This window comes from Medicago sativa, chromosome 2, assembly GCF_051527215.1.
Source record: "Medicago sativa cultivar Bolivia chromosome 2, Bolivia_mono, whole genome shotgun sequence".
NCBI classification, from domain to species: Eukaryota; Viridiplantae; Streptophyta; class Magnoliopsida; order Fabales; family Fabaceae; genus Medicago; species Medicago sativa.
Window position 1 is genome coordinate 14,379,890 of NC_140750.1, and position 20,682 is coordinate 14,400,571.

Below are 20,682 nucleotides of genomic sequence, written 5' to 3' on the forward strand. Positions count from 1 at the left end.
ACCTACTCCCATCACTGCTCGAACTCCCAAAATATCAGCAATAAAGTGTTGCATAGGTTGTTGGAAATTGCGACTATAATAAACCTTAGATTTTGGGAGGCTTATAGCTTACCCCAGAGCGGTTTCATATGTTGCCAAGATGTTATTCATCGTTTGAGCTCCACGTTCCCCCTCCTTAAAAAAGGAAAACAATTATCTGCACACACAAAAGGTGAGAAACAACAAGTGCATTATGACAAATGTTGACGTTGTGGATGTCACCTCTACTTTGAACTTGACAGATAAGTGCATAAATCCCTTCAACCCATAAAGTAAACCGGTAAGGGGACAAATGACCTCATGTCTCAGTCAAGAATACTAGGTCCCACTAATTCATTGTCAACTGTTACTAGATAATCAATTGACTCTACACATTAGAATCCATCTGACCCATCCAAGAACGAATCCCATCTTCAACATAACCTCTTTGAGATACACCCAACCAATGCGAGCATAAGCCTTTATTATATCCAACTTGAGTGCGACATTTTTACCCTTGTCGCGCTTACTAACCTTCATGTGGTGTACCACTAATGGCTATCATTGCATTATCTAAGATAAGGTGCCCATGTACAAAGACTGATTGATTATCAAAGATGCACTTGTGGATGAGATATTTGAACCTATTTGCAAGAGCTTTTGCCAGTAGTTTGTAAAGAACATTGCATATTGCGATGGAACTCCAATTTTATCGTCTTTTGTTCTTGTCCCTTAGAAATCAGAGCAATATTCGTTTAGTTAAGAGACAGATGAAACTGATTGTTTAGCCACAAACAACACTACTGAAATATAACAAGACTGCACAAATACGAGAAATGTTGATAGAAACCAGGATTGAACCAATCCAGCCCAAGTATTTGTCTAGATGCATAGAGAACATTGCATCCTGGTTTTAATCCTAATATTATACGTAAAACACCAACTTTTAGAAAAGCGAAAAATCAAACCCCCTAACAAATTTCCAAGAAGACCACCATAACCAAAATGATTTAGGTTATCAATATAGCTCTCATCCACATTAAGTTTAATCACATTATCCGATAAGTGTTTTCAAGAAACTATCAGGTGAGAGTTTTTATTTTTATTTTTAATAATTAATAAATACACAATTTGATAAACTTTTTTTAACGATGTTGGATGAAAAATGATAAATATGACAACATTTAATGATAAAAATAATTGATTAGTTACAAAAATAAATTAGAATAAAAGATTAACTTTTTTACAAAATCTAACATAGTGAAAACACGGATATGTTGAAAACGCATGCAGCTACACGCTGTTTCACATCTCAATCGTTTATCACATATCAGACGATTCAAATCATACAAAGATAAAATCAACTAGAGACGATCACAATCGTTGATTTCAAATCAGACGACGTGACACAATTATTGCATCAAATCTAAATCCGTGAAAACACATGTACATTATTACAATCCTACGAATGCAACAATGTTTTTTTTTATCAAGTGAATGCAACAATGTTAACGCAAAGTGTTTTGTCATTCTGATTAAAAAAGATTAATCTATGTAGTTGTGTGCGGTTGAGTTATCCACTTTGATTTAGGAACAAAGAAAAAAAAGTCAGCGCGTGTAACATGGTAAAAATGTTCGAAAATCGTAAGCCTCTCTTCACTTGACGACACGAACACACATAAGATAGAGAGAGAGAAAAACCAAACAAAAACAAAACCCTTGTTTCAATTCTTCTTCTCCTTAATTTCTTCACTCTTTCTTCTTCTTCTTCTTCTTCGCGTTTTGTCGCATGATAAAACACGCGAATCTATAAAACGACGTCGTAATGGGTCAAAAACCTCATCTTCAGCTCAAGGACCTGGGATCCAAACTCCAAATTATTCCTCCTTCCATAGAAGCTCTAATTCAAATATTGAAGGTTTGCATTTTTTTTTTCTGATTAATTTTTTGAATTTTCCTTGGTTTTTATTTTCCCAATTAGGTTCATAATTATCAATTATGAGCTTTAATTATGCAAAATTTCGAATTTATTTCTTTTGGGGGTTAGTTATTCGTTATTGCGTCCGTTATTTTCAGTTTAAAGTTTTTTTTTTTTTTTTTTTTTTTTTGGGTTTTAGCTGATTTGTAATTTGGGAAAATTGAATTGAGCTGTAATGTGTAGATTAGTTTCAAATTTTATGATAAATAATAGTTTTTTATTTTTAATTTGCAAATTAGGAATTAAATTGTCAGATTTACTTTGTTTGATGTGAGAATTTGGTTAATTTGTAGCATGTTTGTGGAGAATTTTGAGTTAAGTTCATTTTTTAATTAATGGTTTTGAAGGTGGTATTATCTAGGGTTTGGGTGCTGTGAAAAGTTGGTATTGTACCTTGTTCTAATTAAGTTCTTTAGTACTCCCTCTGGACTCAATTATAAGCAGAAGTACTTTCACACATATTAAGGATGGTAGTTAAGGGCACATTTACTTTTTTTTGATTCTATGTAAAAAAAGATAATACATTTACCAATCCACCCCTTATTATTACGAGTTCAGATTTGCTCCATTTATCTATCCTCTATTTACCGTTCGATTATGAGAGATACATACAAGTGGAAGATTAGTGGGATCCACTTATTATAATGAGTCCCACTAATCTATCACTTGTGTCTATCTTACATTAAAAGACAGTAAAGCAAATCCAGACTCAATTATTATAGTCATCTACTTACAATATTACTAAGAAATTAATCTAAGGGTGTTTATGGAATATGTGTAAAGCTATTGAGTATTTAAAATTCGAATGAGAAATTATGGAGGGAAAGCGAAGAAGTAGAGCTAGGAGTGAAAAGGAAGAAATTAGTTGCTTCGAGTCTCACCAATCTGTGTCTTATTGTCTAGTTTTTTCAATGAGTAAATGAACCACTTACTTCAATGAACCCTGGATTTTGTTTAATCACATTACGTAGATCGAGTGAAAGTGTGCATGCTTGATGAATGTACTATTTTCAATTTCGAAATGTAGATGAGATTGAAAGTGGTGTTTACTAGAGTTGGATTGTGACTTATGAGATATATCATGAAAGATTTATATATATATTTTTCTCTAAAGCCATTGACTTAGAAAGACATGCACCGCACTTTCTGAATGAGTGGTCAGCTTACCTGTCGACGCATATATTGTTGTACCTATGAAGCATATTATCCGAGGTCTTAACACACTATGATACACATTTTGGAATAAACTATGTTTTCATCTGCAAAGGCTTTTATATATCTAGTTCCTTCATATTAATGTTAATTCTTTTGAAAAAAATTGGAAGTATCCATTTAAGGAAGTGCATGCCTGAATTGGCTCAGTAAATTTCCCGTAAGCCTGTAACCAGATATGTAGTAATTAGTATAGGATAGCGGATAGCCTAGTTTCATTGGCCTAAGGTACATGTCATTAAGCAATGAACAGGATTGAGAGAAAATTGAGAAACATATTGAGGTACATGTCATTTTGCTTAAACTTGCTACTCAGGGTTGACAAGAATAGACTTCTCAATAGTACATAACATTTCTGTGTATTGAGTTTTGTGTGAATATACTATTCTAGCCGTCAAAGCTTGCTGTGAAAGTTCAGTTAGTTAGAGGTGTGCATTGTATTAACACACACGCCTAATAGGCTCAAGCCAAATGAACATGCTAATATGCTATCACCAAAGAAACAAAAACTAACTTTGCACTTTACAATTTAAACCAGTATATAAGCATCTAATGCTTGAGGCCAGACATGTGTATAATGGTATCGAATATTAGAAAGTATTTTAGTTTTACTTATGTTACCATTGTGCGGTGTAATTTTTTTTCATCTTATGTGTTGAGTCAATTTTTGATTGGCAACTGCTAACGTCCCCCACAACAAAATGTTTCTCGATCTGCAGCAAGCGGCAACATGCCTTACGGACATGGATCAATCACCCTCAGCTTCAGCATTGGAGTCAATGAAGCCCTTTTTGAATGCAATTGTTAAGCCAGAATTGCTGAAGCACCAAGATAGGGATGTAAAACTTCTAGTAGCAACATGTGTTTGTGAGATAACGCGAATAACTGCACCTGAAGCTCCTTACAGTGATGATGTTCTTAAGGTGCCTTCCATTTACCCTAGTTATCTGATTATGTTGATTAGATTTTTTATTTATTTTTGGATGGTTAGATTATCTTAGATTATTTTTTTTAACTTAAAATGGTATAATGACAATCCTTTTACTATCAGCCAACCCTAAAGAGAAATTTAGGTGGGAACATTCATCCTAATCTTTGTTCAATCCATTTGCAGGACATCTTTCAGTTGATTGTGAGCACTTTTAGTGGTCTGAGTGATATAAGTAGTCCATCCTTTGGCATGGAAGTTGCTATGCTGGATACTCTTGCAAAATATAGATCGTGTGTTGTAATGTTGGATCTTGAATGTGATGATCTGGTGAATGAGATATTCAGTACTTTTTTTGCAGTTGTGAGGTTAGTTTATCATGAAATTTTTTGCTTAGTTAATTGTATGCGTGTGCTCATGTAAAAGAGTTAATTGTATGTTCTCTATTTTTGTTGCTCCCTGCTCTGCCTATCTTGTCCTTCTGTGTTCTGTTGGCATTAAAAAAAAATACACTTGGGATATTTTATTTGTGATGCTTGGCATATTATTGTACCTGAAACCATGCTATGTATAACATAGGTTTTTGTGTACTTAGGTTGAGTGCTTCTTGATTCATTGACTTATTTTGAACATTTTGCTCATTATTTACCAGTTATTTGTATTTACCTAATTGAGTTATCAATCAATTGTATCAAGTGATTCTTCGTTCTAGTACTTCCTGAGTGACAAATTTTTTATACTCCTTTTCTTGAATAAAGACCCTTTTTGTATTAACTAGTGGTTCTTGTATATGTTGTCTCATACCCAGAGATGATCATCCAGAAAATGTTCTATCATCCATGCAAAGTATTATGGCTGTTCTCTTAGAGGAGAGTGAGGATGTTCGTGAGGATCTTTTATCTATTCTTCTGTCCACGTTAGGTCGTGAAAAAAGAGTAAGTATTTTTTCTTATACTTTATCCTATTATTGGGAGATAGCTTATGCTCTTGGAGGATGAATCTCATAGTTTGTGTTATCTCTAATATTATATAAGAAACACGATTTGCTTATATTATTTAATTCCAGGATGTTACTGCAGCAGCAAGGAAGCTTTCCATGAATGTCATACAGCAATGTATAGGCACACTTGAACCTAGCATCAAACAATTTTTTCTATCATTAGTGTCAGGAAAAAGCAAGCCAGTGAATAGTCAACTTCAGAACCATGAAGTATTATATGATATCTGTTGCTGTGCTCCTCAGATCCTATCTGGAATTCTCCCTTATGTCACAGGGGAGCTACAGGTAATTTCTGAAGTATTATTTGTTTGCACTAAATTGACCTTGGTGCTCCGATGAGATGTTTTTTGTATGCAAATGTTATGGCATTGCAGAATGCATGTTCTTTAGAATGTATGAACTTCCAACAATATAATAACAGAAGCCACTATGATAGTTTATCTTTCATCAAATTTTGTTTACGACTTTAAGCAAATTTGTACTCTTGACTGCAAGTCAAATATGATACATGGATTCTCATCTGTAATTTGGAAATTTACAGACTGACCAGTTGGAAACCCGTCTGAAAGCAGTGAACTTAGTCGGCGATATAATTGCTCTTCCTGGAATTTCCAGTGCTTTGGCATTTCAGCCAATACTTTCAGAGTTTTTAAAGAGGTTGACTGATACAGATTTTGGGGTTCGCATGTCAGTCCTTGAGCATGTAAAGAGCTCTCTTCTGTCAAATCCTCAGAGACCTGAAGCTCCTCAACTAATCTGTGAGTCAATTAATCATGTCAATCATATTCAGTCCCAGCTTCTTATATTGAATTTATTACTATCTATATCTGCTAAGTTTATTTCCACCGAACTTTTTAGCTGCCCTTTGTGACGGGCTTTTGGATTCTGATGAAAATTTCCGAAAGCAAGTTGTGGCTGTTATCAGTGATGTGGCATGTCATGCCCTACATGCAGTTCCTTTTGACGCCGTGAATCTTGTTGCAGAGCGGCTTCATGATAAATCTGTACGTATTCCTCTAATCGACGTTATTGTAATTCTATGTTCTCTCTTATTTCTGACGATTTCGTTTCAATCTTAAATCTCTGTTTTGCTTTACTTCTCCAGCAACTTGTTAAAAAGTATACCTTGGAGAGATTGATCGAGATATATAGAGTTTTTTGTGAGAAAAGCTCCGACAACGTTAACCCCGATGGATATGACTGGATTCCTGGGAAGATCCTTAGATGTTTCCATGACAAAGATTTCAGGTGAAATACTGTTGCATACTACGGTTATATCTTTAACAATATTTGCATCAGTCATTACTTTTGTACATTGATTTTTGTTTTGTCATGTAATATTTGATTACAACGTAGGTATAAACCTTAATTGTTTTATGGCAATTAAATATCGACCGACCTTTTCTTAAAAGTTGTAAATTGGAAACAATTGCACAGCATATTGCTTTTATGATCACCAACCAATAAAAGTGGAATGAAGTGTATACTCTATCCATCTGAAGCTACAGACAGTTCAAGCTTAACTCAGATTTGCTGAGAAAATAGAGGATTTTGTGTCTTTGACAACTTCAATAACACACCTAATTATAGCTTCACAACTTTTAGATTGAGGGATTTTTCTATTTTTTACGTGAGGTTCGGATTTTATCTTTGAGTAAATAACTAAATAACATTCCTTGTGCCTGAAATATATGTTGATATATCCTTCTATTAGTGTTATAATGTCATTCTATTTTTCCTTCTGAGTTTATTTTGAATTTAATTTGCTGCATTTTTAGTATAACTTTTTTTTGCACCTGCATAGATGATGTGCTGGCAATATGCTACATGAGTTTAACATCTTATGTATCTGTTAACATAGTCAAACTTATAGTGCAGAGATGAGAGAATGGAATAGTTGAAAACAATTTAAGTAACTAAACAACTAATCAGAACTTCCTATACTTTCAAGCATGAAGTTTATATTTAATTAGTTTATTTTCTTAATATTCATTAGTATATTTTTCTCTTGAATCCTTGCCAATATCTACTGCATAGTCCGGGTCCCAAACCATGCAAAAAAGTTAGGGCTTTGTTTTGTAATTGACACTCAGCGTAAAACCTTTTAAATTTACATGATATGATTGGTTTAGACACAAAAATGATGTCATTTCCCACAAGCAAGACACTATGATTCAAGTACAATGATAAGCGAGCAAGTGCGTTGTAACAAAAAATACACAAGGGTTCCATGTCATTCTGTGGTTGCTTTGTTCTTTTCCCCGTGTGATTTGTTTATAGTTTCTTGTTTTTGTTTACTTAGGAATAAAGATGTTCTAACTGTTGACGTTTCTTTTGTTTGCTTCATTCTTCAGATCAGATACAATCGAAGCTGTTCTGTGTGGGTCCTTGTTTCCATCGGAGTTTGCTATGAATGATATTGTTAAACATTGGATTGATATTTTCTCTGGATTAGATAATGTTGAGGTCAGGGCTCTTGAAAGGATACTAGAGCAAAAACAAAGGTGAGCTTGGTTGACTTATGTGATGACTTATATATTTTATGGTGTATCAAGTTTGCGGTTTTCATGATTCCTCTTCAATGGCAGGCTACAAGAGGAGCTGCAGAAGTATCTAGCTCTGAGGCAGAATAGTCAGGTATGTTTATGGTGACTTCGAAAGTTAAAAAGCTGAACTTTCAAAAGAATTTTGATTTGGAGAAGGTATTGATCTCTTTCAAATGCAGGATAAAGAAAATCCTGAGGTTCAAAAGAAGATCATGTTCTGTTTTCGAGTAATGTCCCGTTCATTTGCTGACCCAACGGAGGCTGAGGAGAGTTTCCAGATTCTTGATCAATTAAATGACACTAATATCTGGAAAATTTTGACGAATCTTGTTGATCCAAATACGAGCTTTCATCAAACTCGTGCATACAGGGTAATCTATCTGAAACTGATGTATATGTTTTTTGAGATATTACTTTGGAATGTAATTGTTGCGAATTGCATGGGATTAATTATTGAAGTGAAAATATGAGAACTGAATATTTGGCGCTAATACCCAGTTCCTGGGGGTTACATTACTAAGCTTCAGAATTTGTTACTATAATGTTTATGATTTCTGTGTCTAATGATATCACACTGCTATCTATAAAAAACTGTTCAAGATTTACAACAAAAGCTAATGAGCGTCATATCCTAAATTAGCTATAATCTACGATAGTGTATAGCTAAGAATTCATCTATATTCTATGCAGTAAATGTAGATTTGATTGTTACAGTTACTTTACATTTTACTCTCATCTCTCTCTGGGTCCACTTTCCAGTTACTTGCATGAACTTATTTGATAGGCATCAATGAGATTAATTACATAGATGTTAACATTGTAATTCTGAACAATTATTTAACCTGTGGAGTCTGTTAAGAGAGTAGTATTTAAACATACAAATGGTACAATCATATTGTGATTTAGACTATCCTATGCTTATGTTACTTTTCTTATAAAGAAAGAAAGAAAGAAACTGTAATTTACAGTTTGTTATTTACTGATGTTGGTTATTTTTTACCTTTTGTTTGCAGGATGATTTAATTAAAATACTTGGTGAGAAACATCAGCTCAATGAATTTCTGAATGCCTTGTATGTAAAGTGCTCCTATTTGCTATTCAACAAGGAGCACACAACAGCTATTCTTTCAGAAATCATCAGATATATTTCTGCTGAGAATGATCAGCGTATACAATCTTGCATGAATATATTAGTGGTAAGATCATGTCCTTTTGTGTGTTATGTGTATTGACTTACTGCCGTTGGTTCTTGTACATTCTGTCATGATTCTGCAACAATTTCTACTTCAGTTCATTCAGACAGGGTGGGGAAAAGTTCACAAGCGTGTCTATATTTTTGTTTGTACTGATAACACTGCTGCTGATTAATTGGTTATCTTTGGGATTAGGTTGAATATCTTTCAAGTACCGATTCTTCCCAACAATTTTAGCGGTTAGGATTAGCTGAGAAGGTTAATGACTGATTTTATTGTTAGTTATTGATATCTTTAGCACGACTTCTCACCTGAGGTCACCGAGCTTAAAATGTGGAGACAACACAGTTCCACTATTACTGCATATTAAATTAAACTGAGAGAGTGAGGGTGGCAAGAATTGTTCTTTTAGTTAAAGAAACACTGATATCATGTCATAGACAAGCTGTTAGGAGGAGGTCCAATAATGGTTTATCAAAATCATAAGCAGTTTCATGAATTATAGTTCTTGTATTTTTGCAGTGCCCTTTTCATTTATTTCATATACTTTTGTGATTTTGATATGGAACTGTGGGTATTTTCAGTCATTTTCATGAGAAATAAAGGTCTTGGAATCATCTTTTCTATCTTCTGGTTAACTCATTTATGATAATGTGCAGATAATTGCTCGTTTCAGTCCACACTTGTTTAGCGGTAGCGAGGAGGACCTGGTGAAGCTACTCAAGGATAGTAATAATGATATGATCAAAGAGGGTATTTTGAATGTTTTATCAAAGGCTGGTGGTACAATTCGAGAACAGCTAGCAGTTACGTCAAGGTGCCACTGTCAAACTTATTAACTCTCTTAATTTCATTACCTTTTTTTTATTCTATTCTTATTATTTCCTTTCGTCATGCAGTTCTGTAGACCTTATGTTAGAAAGACTATGTTTAGAAGGCAGTCGGAGACAGGCAAAGTATGCTGTGCATGCTCTAGCTGCAATAACAAAAGATGATGGCCTCAAGTCTCTCTCTGTTCTATACAAGGTTTCATATGTTTGTTATATGAATAGATTCATTGGCCTCCCCTGAGGTTACTGCTAATTACACCTGCACCTTTGTTGTTTTAAAACTCACTCCTACCCCTCTTGATTTGTTATTGTTAATGGGACTTTATATACGGTTGGTGCATATAAGCAGGGGAGGTAGATGTGCTTTTCTTAAAAAATATAAGGTTTTAAAGTGTAAGAACAGTACATAGAACGAGGTAGGTAGGTGTAATTTTCCAAAAAAGGAAGGTGTAATTAGCCTGTATCTGTTTTTTTTTTTTGTTACATCAATCCTTATCTTTAGTGTAATAAGGATAATTTTGTCTTTATTATAATACTTTGTAATTCTGATTGTTCTTACCTTATATGCAGAGGCTTGTAGATACGCTGGAGGAGAAAACAAATCTGCCCACCGTTTTGCAGTCTTTGGGTTGTATAGCACAGACTGCAATGCCTGTATTTGAAACTCGAGAGAGTGACATTGAAGAATTTATAATAAACAAGATTCTTAAAAGTGATGGTGTAAGCCTTTTAAACTCCTTTGCATGAAGTTCTTTATGGGATAAGTGTCAAAGTAATCAATTTCTGTTTAAATTAAATTCTTGTCTTATGTCTTCAGAAAGATGATTCCACACGAGCATCTTGGGATGATAAAAGTGATATTTGTGTGTTGAAGGTATAGTCGACTATAGTTTTTACGATACTTTAGATAGTGTTTTTATTGTATTATTTTGATACAGATAGTAGCTTATTGGATAATGTTTGTAAGCTAGCTATTCTTTGACTGTTTTATTTTATTCTCTCACTTTGTATCTCTTCTTTTTCGCTGCAGATATATGGCATCAAAACCGTAGTGAAAAGCTACTTGCCTGTCAAAGATGCTCTTGTTCGTCCTGGTATTGATGGTCTTCTGGATATCCTACGAAACATACTTTCATATGGTGAAATATCAAAGGACATAAAGTCAAGGTATAATAGCTTCACAGATCTATATTTTTTTTCAATTCATTTCTCTCTGAAAATTGTCACTCTTTGTTCATATCATTTCAAATCGGTTTTGTGGGTTCAAACACTATGTATTCATTTTTTCGCTCTTGCAGTTCAGTCGATAAGGCCCATCTGAGGCTTGCTTCTGCAAAGGCAGTTCTTCGTTTGGCAAGGCTTTGGGATCATAAAATTCCTGCTGATATTTTTCACTTAACTTTAAGGACATCAGAGGTAGGTTCCCTATTACCCTTCTATTTACTTTAATCTCTTCTTGAGCATCGGTTTATTTGTTCATCACATTTTTAAGAATTTAAGAGATTAAAAATACGGAATACTGTTAATAATTTGGTGATTAACCTGTGGGTTAGAACTTGGATACACACACAGCCTTATAAAAAAAGGAAAGAAACTAGCGTCAATTAAATCCACAGCCTTGGTAGAATAGGGAGTGCAGTTAAATGCATCTAATTCTAGAAATATAATCTGTTACCAAGTGATTTTTGACATAACTTGGTTTTTTCATTCTCCTCCGTGGAGTGGTGATGCATTCTTCGCTCCCAACTTGGGTTAAATATTCTGAAATGTTGGATTACCAACCCTGTTTCACATCAAGCTTAGCATGTATTGACATCAATTCACTCCTCTAAGTCACAAGAGTTCCCTAGAAAAAGTGTAGTACCCAGTGTTTGATTTCCTATCAATTTGTGACCGTGACACAGAATAATCAACATTGGTGTATGCCTCAAGCACCACACTTCCATTTCTCTTGAATAAAATGCCTTTTCCTAGTATTTAGGTATTGTAGTACTTGGTGTCCTGCTTGCAAGTAAACTTCTTTCGGGTTATACACGAATTGGGTATCCATGCTTACAGAATGTATTGTCCAATTGTGTGTGGGATAGATAAGTCTTCCCATCAGACTTTGGTACATTGAACCTCTTGGAGATCTTCCTCAATTTATCAGTCTCAAATTAGATCCATTGGAGTATTTTCTGGTTTTCATGTTATCCTACCTGTTTCTTTGAGATGTATAACATACTACTGGTTTCTATATTGACTAGTGATATGACCAAAGTAGTCCTTATAAGGCTGAAGAAATCTTCATCCTATGAAACTAGATTTTGGGACTGAGTCGGGTTTGGCCTGAATTCTAAGGGTTACTATTGCAAAATAAAAATGCCCTTCTAGAATGGGAAAACTCAATCTAAAATAATTATACTTCTACCTTACTAATGCTAAAATCTTAAACTCCATAGCTAAACAACTCAAGCTATTTCTCCTTAGTAGCATCTCTTATCATTACGATATTTTCCCTGCTCATGGCTTCTAGGCCTATATTTTTATAATATCTCCATCTCCATATTTGTGTCCTGCTTCCTTTTTTCACTAGACAAAGCCTTAATGATATTGATAAGACCCCTAGAATCCCCCATTAAGAAGGTTGGCCAAATAGGGTGTAGTTCAATACTTAGAGATAGAGGGAGACCAAAGGTATAAGTATATGGTCTATCTTTGAACTTGATACAAGCTTAAGACATGGCATAAAGGCTGATTTGTGCACTCTCCAGTTCATTTTCTTCTAATGACTAGGTATATTTTGTTCTTCACTATCCATATGAAATTCAGTTTCATCTTGCAATGGAAAGGGGGTTCAGGCTCAAGGACATCGATCTTCCTCGTAATATCTCATGTGTGGTTTTTCAAGTAGAAGGTCAGAAGTTGCCACAGGCATAGGTTCAAAAGTGGATTTGTTTAGACAAATTGAGGGGGGAAAAAATCATCGTCTTCTCTTGTTGAATTTGACTCTTGAAGATAGGGTGGGTGAAGTATAACTCTCTTCACTGAATATACTACCCCAGAATACAAAAAATAAAAAATAAAAAAATTCTGGACAAAGGGTGATACCACTTACGTCCTTTTTAGGTCAAAGGGTAGCTCACGATGACATATTTAATATGCGTTAAAAGGACACATGCTTAATAATCTTAGGAACGATGTTATCTGTGGCGTGTAGATCAGGGTAGAAAGTGGAGAGTACGTCCATTGGAGTCTTGTATCCCAAGACTCTATTTGTTAAATGAGCTATATGTATAGGGTGAAATTGATTTGTCAATGTTTTCATTCCAGTGTATAAATTACCAATTCACTTGTCTTATATTTGATCTGATAGATTGGCTTCCCTCAAGCTAAGAAGGTTTTCTTAAGCAAAGTTCATCAATATATAAAAGACCACAATTTGGAAGCCAAATATGCATGTGCTTTTATATTAAACATATTCGGAACCAACTCTGAGGAGTTTGCAGAGGTAATATTTTGATTGATTTAATCCTTTTGCATTTGCAAATCTCCTAGTTTTGACACCACTTTTGTGTCATTGTTGATGATTTGTGTTGGTTAATGTAGGATAAGCAGAACTTAACTGATGTTATTCACATGCATCACCAAGAAAGGGCTGGGCAGCTTTCAGGGAAATCAGATGCAAAACCCTTGACCACTTACCCTGAGTACATTCTTCCATACCTAGTTCATGCACTTGCTAACCTATCTTGTCCCAATATTGATGAATGCAAGGATGCTGAAGCATACAAAACTATATACAGGTATTATTTTACTCATATAGGACAACTCTTTAAGTGGCAGAGGAAGAGTTTGTATTAATACATATATTGCTTATCTATGATTGTATGCATATTTGAAAAATATATACCCAGCCACTTGCTGTTTTTTTTTTTCCCGCAAAAAGGTTTGACTTTGTGTGACTGACATCCAGTTTATGGAAGCTTATATAGTTTGCAATAAGTAATAACTCAAAAATCCAAAATTTATGCAGTAACTAAATGCCTTTTCTTGGTTTTGTCCTGCTCTAATGCAGTTAGGGTCGGTATTCTTAGTTTTTTGTTTGGCTGAAACACCTAAATGCATCTTTCGCAGAAACCTATAAATTTTACTCTTGCTAGTGAGCTTTAAAATACTGATTGGAATGCTCATTCCTATAAAATTCATATTCTATCCTCCTGAATTTGCAGGCAGTTGCACTTGATACTATCAATGCTTGTGCAACGAGATGAAGATGTCAAGTCGGAACTAACTGCCGACAAAGAGAAAGAAACTATATCTGCCATTACTTCTATCTTCCAGAGTATTAAACTCTCAGAGGACGCGGTTGATGCATCAAAGTCAAAGGTTGGGGATTTTTTTATTTTATTTTTACATAAAAAATTGCAAATTAAAGGCAATGAGAGACTGTAATCTTACTTTTGTGATCAATGAATGGCCAGAATTCCCATGCCATATGTGACCTTGGATTAGCAATCACCAAGCGACTACTGCAGAAGGATGTTGATATGCAAGGATTGTCTCATTCAGTTTCTTTACCTCCCATAATATACAAAGCATGTGAGAAGGAAAATGATCTTAAGGTATCCCCTCTTGACAAGTTGTAGTTTCCTTCTGTTATGCTAAATTGTCAAGTGTTCTTCACATGATAGACAAAACACCATCCAAGTAGTTGCTGCTTCTTGACGATATTTACTATTAAATGAGGTTGATTCGTTGCATTGCCGTGATTGCATCTTATTAAACTGCATCAGTATTTAGCCCATTAAGCCATTTTGAACTTCCATGTTTCAAGTTGTAGATTTTGTTGGTAGAGATAAACCGTTTTTAATTGATTAAACTCTTCAGTTTTTATGATGGTAGAGATCTCAGAGACAAACTCTGTGATTAGATGGTGAAAGCATTTCCTTGATGATAGAATGTTATTAGGAGTGTTTCATTTAAGGTTTACAGAACATGGAGCCGAGATGGATTTGTAGTCATATTCGTTGACAGATTTTTAGCATTCATAAAATATATGGATTACATTAACCAAAAAAATGCTTCTTAATGCCGTTTCTTTTATCTGGCAGGCAAGCGAAGTAAAAACATGGTTGGCTGATGAAAGTGTCTTGGCTCAGTTTGAATCAGTTGAATTAGAAAGTGTAAGCTTGATGCGAAGGGTGAAAATCAATTAGTAATTTCTGCTGCGTCTTTAATCTTGAGTCATGTAGTAATGTTTCTCCTATATCAGGTTCCATCTCAGTCAGCTGAGGATCATGCTTTAAAGGACAGTGAAAAGGACAGAAATGAAGTTCCCCTTGGAAAAATAGTAAAGAAGATAAGATCTCGGGGAACTAAGGGCAAGAAGGTGGTGAAAAAGAACAAGACCATGACAGTTGAAACGAAAAAAGCTGGAGATGATTTTGATATCATAAATATGGTCAGAGAAATTAATATGGATAACTTGGGGATATCTACTAATTTTGAATCAAGTAATGGTCATGAAAGTTCTTTGAGTAAGAAGGTGCAGAAAGACCCCGAGTTTGGAACAATTAAAAAACGAAAAGTGGGAGAAGAAACACTTGCTCCAGTGCCTAAACGGAAACGGTCTGCTGTTACACATGGAAAATCGCGACCAAGTAGTTCTTCAAAAGTTTCTCAAAGAATTTCAGAGGAAGTTCCCTCTGGAGGGAAATTACTGTTAATTGCAGGAATTAGCCCTGATACAGGTAGCAAAAATATGCAGAGAAAATTGGTCAAAGGCAAAGAGCCCTCATCAGAACAAAAAATTAAGGCCTCCGAGAATCATCGTATTGATGAATCTGACAAATCTGAAGACCATGACATAAAGGTGGAGTCTTGCTGTCTAAACTGATTTATTTTAATGTTAGGATGATCGTAATTAAAGTGGACTCAAACAAAACTTGTAGACTTCAGCTTATTTTCTGTATCTGTTGCAGAGTTCTGGTAAATTGAAGACACCTAATAAGACGAAAAATGAGAATTTCAAAACGTCAGCAGGCTCTACTAAAAGGCAGAAAAGAAAAAGTATTGGAGTATTAGCTAAGGTAACTCTCCCTTTTGCTTTTGCAGTCAATTTATTTGTGGGTTTCATGTCAGTGTCGCCTCTATGCAGGTTATAATGTCTGTGTTCTAGCAAATCTCTTGGATAATATTAGTAGTTTGGCTTGATTAATTTCTTTTTTCTTTTTGCAGTGTACGACAAAGGAAGGTGAAAGTGATGCTGAAGATCTGATCGGCAGCAGAGTTAAAGTTTGGTGGCCTTTGGATAAGAAGTAAGTTCTTATCATATATAAGTTGTAGAATCAAAACAATGCACGTATTCGACTAAGTTTATACAAAGGTTAAACTATAAAAATCATGTGTTTTTTAGTGAATTCGAAAGCTTTTCGACTGAAATTCCTAAAGAAAGACAAATTATGTTGCTTGTTTTGACTTTACCTGCTTGTTTTTAGCTGGTAGAATTACTGTGATTTTAACTGCTTGTTTTCCCTGTGCATTTCTAGTAGCTTGCTTTGACTTCCCGTTTTTTAGTTTACATATCTCAAGTTCTTCTTGCTGCATCTGTTCTCATTAACCAGTTTTAATTTCTGACTGGTACTGGCTTAATTATTAGTCACTTTCTAGCCTTATTTAAACCCTAGAGCCAAATTTCTAATTCTATTGTTTTCCTATGATTACTAATTAAAGTTCTCATGTTGGTGTATTGATGCTCTGTAGATTTTATAAAGGAACCGTTCAGTCTTATGATTCTTCAAAGAGGAAGCATGCGGTAAGCCCACTCTCTTGTTCTGAAGTTATTCTGCCAGCTAAGTAATAAAATTCTGACACAATTTTACCCTGGCATGTTGTGTCAAAGATATTGTATGATGATGGAGAAGTAGAAAAACTGTGTTTGGAAAAGGAACGTTGGGAGCTCATTGATGGGGGCAACAAATCTAATAAGGTCTGAATCCTTATTTTCCATTAGTCATCTTTCTCTGAAGCAGTTTAACTGTTCTGCTTTTTCCATTTCCACTAAAGATATCAAATATCATATGAAGTTTGATTCTCTTTTTATATTATAATTTTTCCAGAAGCTAAAGTCCTCAAAAAGCCCATCGTTACATGAAGTGTAAGTATTCCGTCTGCAAATCAGTTTTAGCGTAGTTCTATTTGAATGCATATGTTGCATTGTGCGTATATATATTGCTAATTTTTATATGTTTGAAAAAGTTGAAAGTATGTTCATCTGCTTAAGTTGATTGAACATGATATTTTAACCCATTCTGAGCCGCTTTCTTCCTTTTTGTGTTGATTTTCTTGTTTGTTTATAGTTCTACTGGGAAGAAACAGAGAAGTTCAGGTGGTTCAACGAGCAAAAAGACAACAAAAATGTTAGTAGAAAAGATGAGAGCATTGTTTTTTTTTTTTTAGAGAAGTTCATGCATTGGTTTGTTCAATGTTCTATTGTTATAAATTGTATCTGTGTCATTTCGTTTTTTTAGAGTTAATGGCAAACCATCTCCTAGCAAGCATGCAAAACGTGGACAAAGAAAAGCATCAAAAACTAATTTCCATGAAGAAGGTGTTAATGAGAGCTCCGACTCTGAGTTACCTAACCCTGAAGAGACCACAATAGCTGAAGCTGAGATCAACTCAGGTAATGTAACTTAAAAATATATCTGAATTTAATGCATGTATCAATTGTCATTTAAACTTCTGATTGATTACATGTGATAATATTGTGGGCATCTTTCAAATTTTCCACTGGATTTAATGCTTCCTGCTTCCTGGTCACGTGACAAACATGTGATAATATTGTGAAATATTTCTTATTATTTATTCATCTCTTTCATTTGTTAACTCATTTTAGCCCGGGAAAAGGTGGTGATTTTTCCTTTCTAAATTTCTCTTTTCTATTGTGAAACTAAATTTTTTTGCATGAGATAAAACTTGAGTACTGGTCTAGTCATCCAATAACAGGTTTAAATCCCAGGGCATAGCTAAGTGTTCTGCCAGGTTTATAGGTGTATAGCATACTTACATGTTCTGCCAGGTTTAATCTTTGCTAATTTGCTCTTGAAACGAATATATGCCTGGAGTTTTTCCAGTTATAATTGGTTATACTGATGTTTTTTGTGGTTCCTGGTTATCATGTAAAACTTCTACTTTGTTAGTCTTTTCTACCTTCTTTCCTCAATTTTGTTTCATTTTCTGTTCTAGATGGTTCTAAAGGGGAACAGGATGAAGGGTCTGATGTTAACATAACAAAAAAGAAGAAACCTAACAGGAAAAGGAAATCAGTTTCGTGGGGTAAGAGATCTAAGAAAAAGAAGAGCGTGAGTAATAAGAAAGAACCCGTTGAAGAGAAGCATGAACCCAATGAAAAGAAGCATGAACCCAATGAAGAGAAGCAGGAACCAGATGAAGAGAAACAGGATTATCCTGAGACACTTTCTGAAGATAAAGAGGGTTCCCCACAAGGAGCTCAAAACGACGAAGAAGAAAATAGTTCAAAAGAAAGAGATGCTGATGAATCAAGAGAAGCTTCGAGAGAAAATGTTAATGAGGAAGAAGAATCAGGTCCTGAAGGGAACCAACATGAGAGTGATGTGGAAAGTAGTCCTAGCAGAGAAGTGAAAAAATCACTTGATGATCTTACAAGTCCTGAAGATGCCACATTTGCTGAGCTTCCCGATGATGAGCCGCTGGTAAATAACTCGGCCACTACATAATTGCAACACCTATTTTTTGTTTGCTTTTTCTTGCTTGATAAATAAAATTTTATTACATTTTCTAAGCGTATCAGTAACCAATGAGAATGATTGATGCAGATAAAATGGAAACCCCTCTCAGGGAAGAAAAGGTCGTCGGGGAAAAAACAATGAGCATTTTGGCTGCTGTTGCAACACAAATCTTTGAATTGTAGCCACCCTAGAGTGGTGCTGTGGAAGCATTTAACCTGTATTAGGAGGTATAATGTAAATGGTGACTACCATTTATTGACACATTAATAGATATGCCATGCATGTCTTGTATTGTAATTTGTAGCCACCCTTGTGTAGATGTAAGTTGTAACCTTCCCACATTTAGGAGGAAAAAATTGATGGTGCATTAGGGTTTAGGGTTATGTTATGCAAAATGACCTTTCATTAGTAGTGTGTAGGTGATCATAGGTTTAACTTATTCATGTAGATGTTGTTCATTATCCTTCCATCATGATCAATTGACTTAAGCAACATGTACAGCTATACATGGTCATAAATTGTATTTGTTGTATCTTTTATTTATTGTTCATACTCTGTAGTTTTTGTAACTGTGTGAAAGATGACCTCACCATCAGCTCCTTCATGTTGTTGTTGTGTTTAAACATGGTTTATGAACATGCCAGTTTTTTTATAATGGTGACAACTTTCATACTCAGAGTTTTAATACTACTTGGTAGTTTTATCTATTCTATTTTTTTTTTACTATTTCATACTCTATCCAGAATGAAATATAAACAAGTAATAGTTGAAAAGTCAATGTCTGTGGTTAAAAATTAAGTCTACATACATCGACTTTTTAGCTATCCGTTTTGCTTATATTTCATTTCGGGGTAGTATGTTTCAGACACAATAAATGATTTTCATCTCGTAATATTAATTTTTATGTTATAATTTGTTATACTTTGTATCAAACCTATCATTTCGTCATATTTTTTTTATAATATTAATACACAAATTTACAATTAGTAATTTAAATATCCAAAAGCCGATAAAAAATAAACCAAATTTAATTGAATTGATTTGGATTTCTTAAATAAACCATTTAAAATCTAATCAAACTATGTATAATTATATCTTTGGATTTTGTCAATTTTTTTTTTATATCTTTGGATAAGATTAATTTTTGTCTCAAAACCAATCAAAACAGCCCGGTAAACACCATTAATTAAAAAACACTATTGCAATAGTCACGCACCCAATTCCCTCTATCACTGTCAAACTAAAAAAATTACTGGTTATTTTTATCTTGTGTGATATTCTTACATGGTAACTTTTCGCATAATATTGCTGATAATGACAAATATTTGTAGATTAATATATAAACACACACAACGTTCCAAAAAAACGCTCTTAAGTTTTAAACAAATCGGTATAGTAGAAATTATAATTTCTTAACAAAGCATGAATTAATTCATGTTTTTGAATTAACCTTTTTTTAAAAAATTAATTAAATAATAATTTTTATGTTTTTGACGTTTAAAAGTTCATATTTAATTAAGTTCATATTTAATTCACATTATGTTAACAAATTCTATTTGTTTTTTTGGGAGATTCTTATAATATTCTAAACATTTATACAAAAATCTGAAGTATATACACATGAAATGACTTAAGCGAGACCAAAAGTGTGGACACAATTCTTTTAACGACATAACGACATTGAAATGTAATTATATAATAAAATATTTTAACAATCTCCCATTTGAACTATATATCTTAATAATTACATAAAAAAAATTCTTTAAGCGTGCATCTGAACGCTATTATCTTTATAATATGATTCAGCTCTTACATTAATAATGGGATCATCACGACTGTTGACACTGATGTATAACGTGACTAAATCTTGACGACCACCATATCAATATACTTGATCACATATATCATTATATCAATGTGAATTGACCGACATGAAAATTTCGTACAAATAAACACACTGTGTGACCATGTCAAAAGAAACCATTAAACGGTGGAAAGAAAGGTGAAACATACTTTTGAGTTGAAATGGTGTTAAGTGCTTATTTAACAGTAAATTGAACTCAACAGAAAAAGCGTTGCCATAGTCAGCAATTAACTCAGTCACAAAGCGCGCACACTTTGAACTAACTTTGATAAGTAAGCATGCAAATATTCATAATAACAGTCAATCACTATTTTTCATTTGGCCAACCAACTTGCTTTTTTCAATTCAAAGATATAGTAT

General features: G+C 34.1%; 1 protein-coding gene across 1 annotated transcript; it reads left to right on the forward strand.

Moving 5' to 3' along the window:
• The first annotated feature begins 1,676 nt into the window (after positions 1–1,676).
• LOC146944810 (sister chromatid cohesion protein PDS5 homolog A-like) lies at positions 1,677–19,027 on the forward strand. The gene is made up of 33 exons (XM_085743162.1): positions 1,677–1,936; positions 3,928–4,131; positions 4,323–4,504; positions 4,945–5,071; positions 5,203–5,421; positions 5,678–5,894; positions 5,995–6,140; positions 6,242–6,384; positions 7,491–7,640; positions 7,725–7,773; positions 7,862–8,053; positions 8,696–8,878; positions 9,535–9,692; positions 9,775–9,901; positions 10,276–10,425; positions 10,523–10,579; positions 10,736–10,872; positions 11,004–11,121; positions 13,061–13,195; positions 13,294–13,490; positions 13,917–14,073; positions 14,169–14,309; positions 14,799–14,870; positions 14,960–15,559; positions 15,669–15,776; positions 15,925–16,004; positions 16,450–16,501; positions 16,589–16,675; positions 16,806–16,843; positions 17,046–17,105; positions 17,217–17,371; positions 17,935–18,422; positions 18,546–19,027. Exons 1-33 carry the CDS (start codon positions 1,844–1,846, stop codon positions 18,597–18,599), a joined length of 5,076 nt encoding a protein of 1,691 aa, XP_085599288.1. The 5' UTR covers positions 1,677–1,843; the 3' UTR covers positions 18,600–19,027.
• The last annotated feature ends 1,655 nt before the right edge of the window (positions 19,028–20,682 follow it).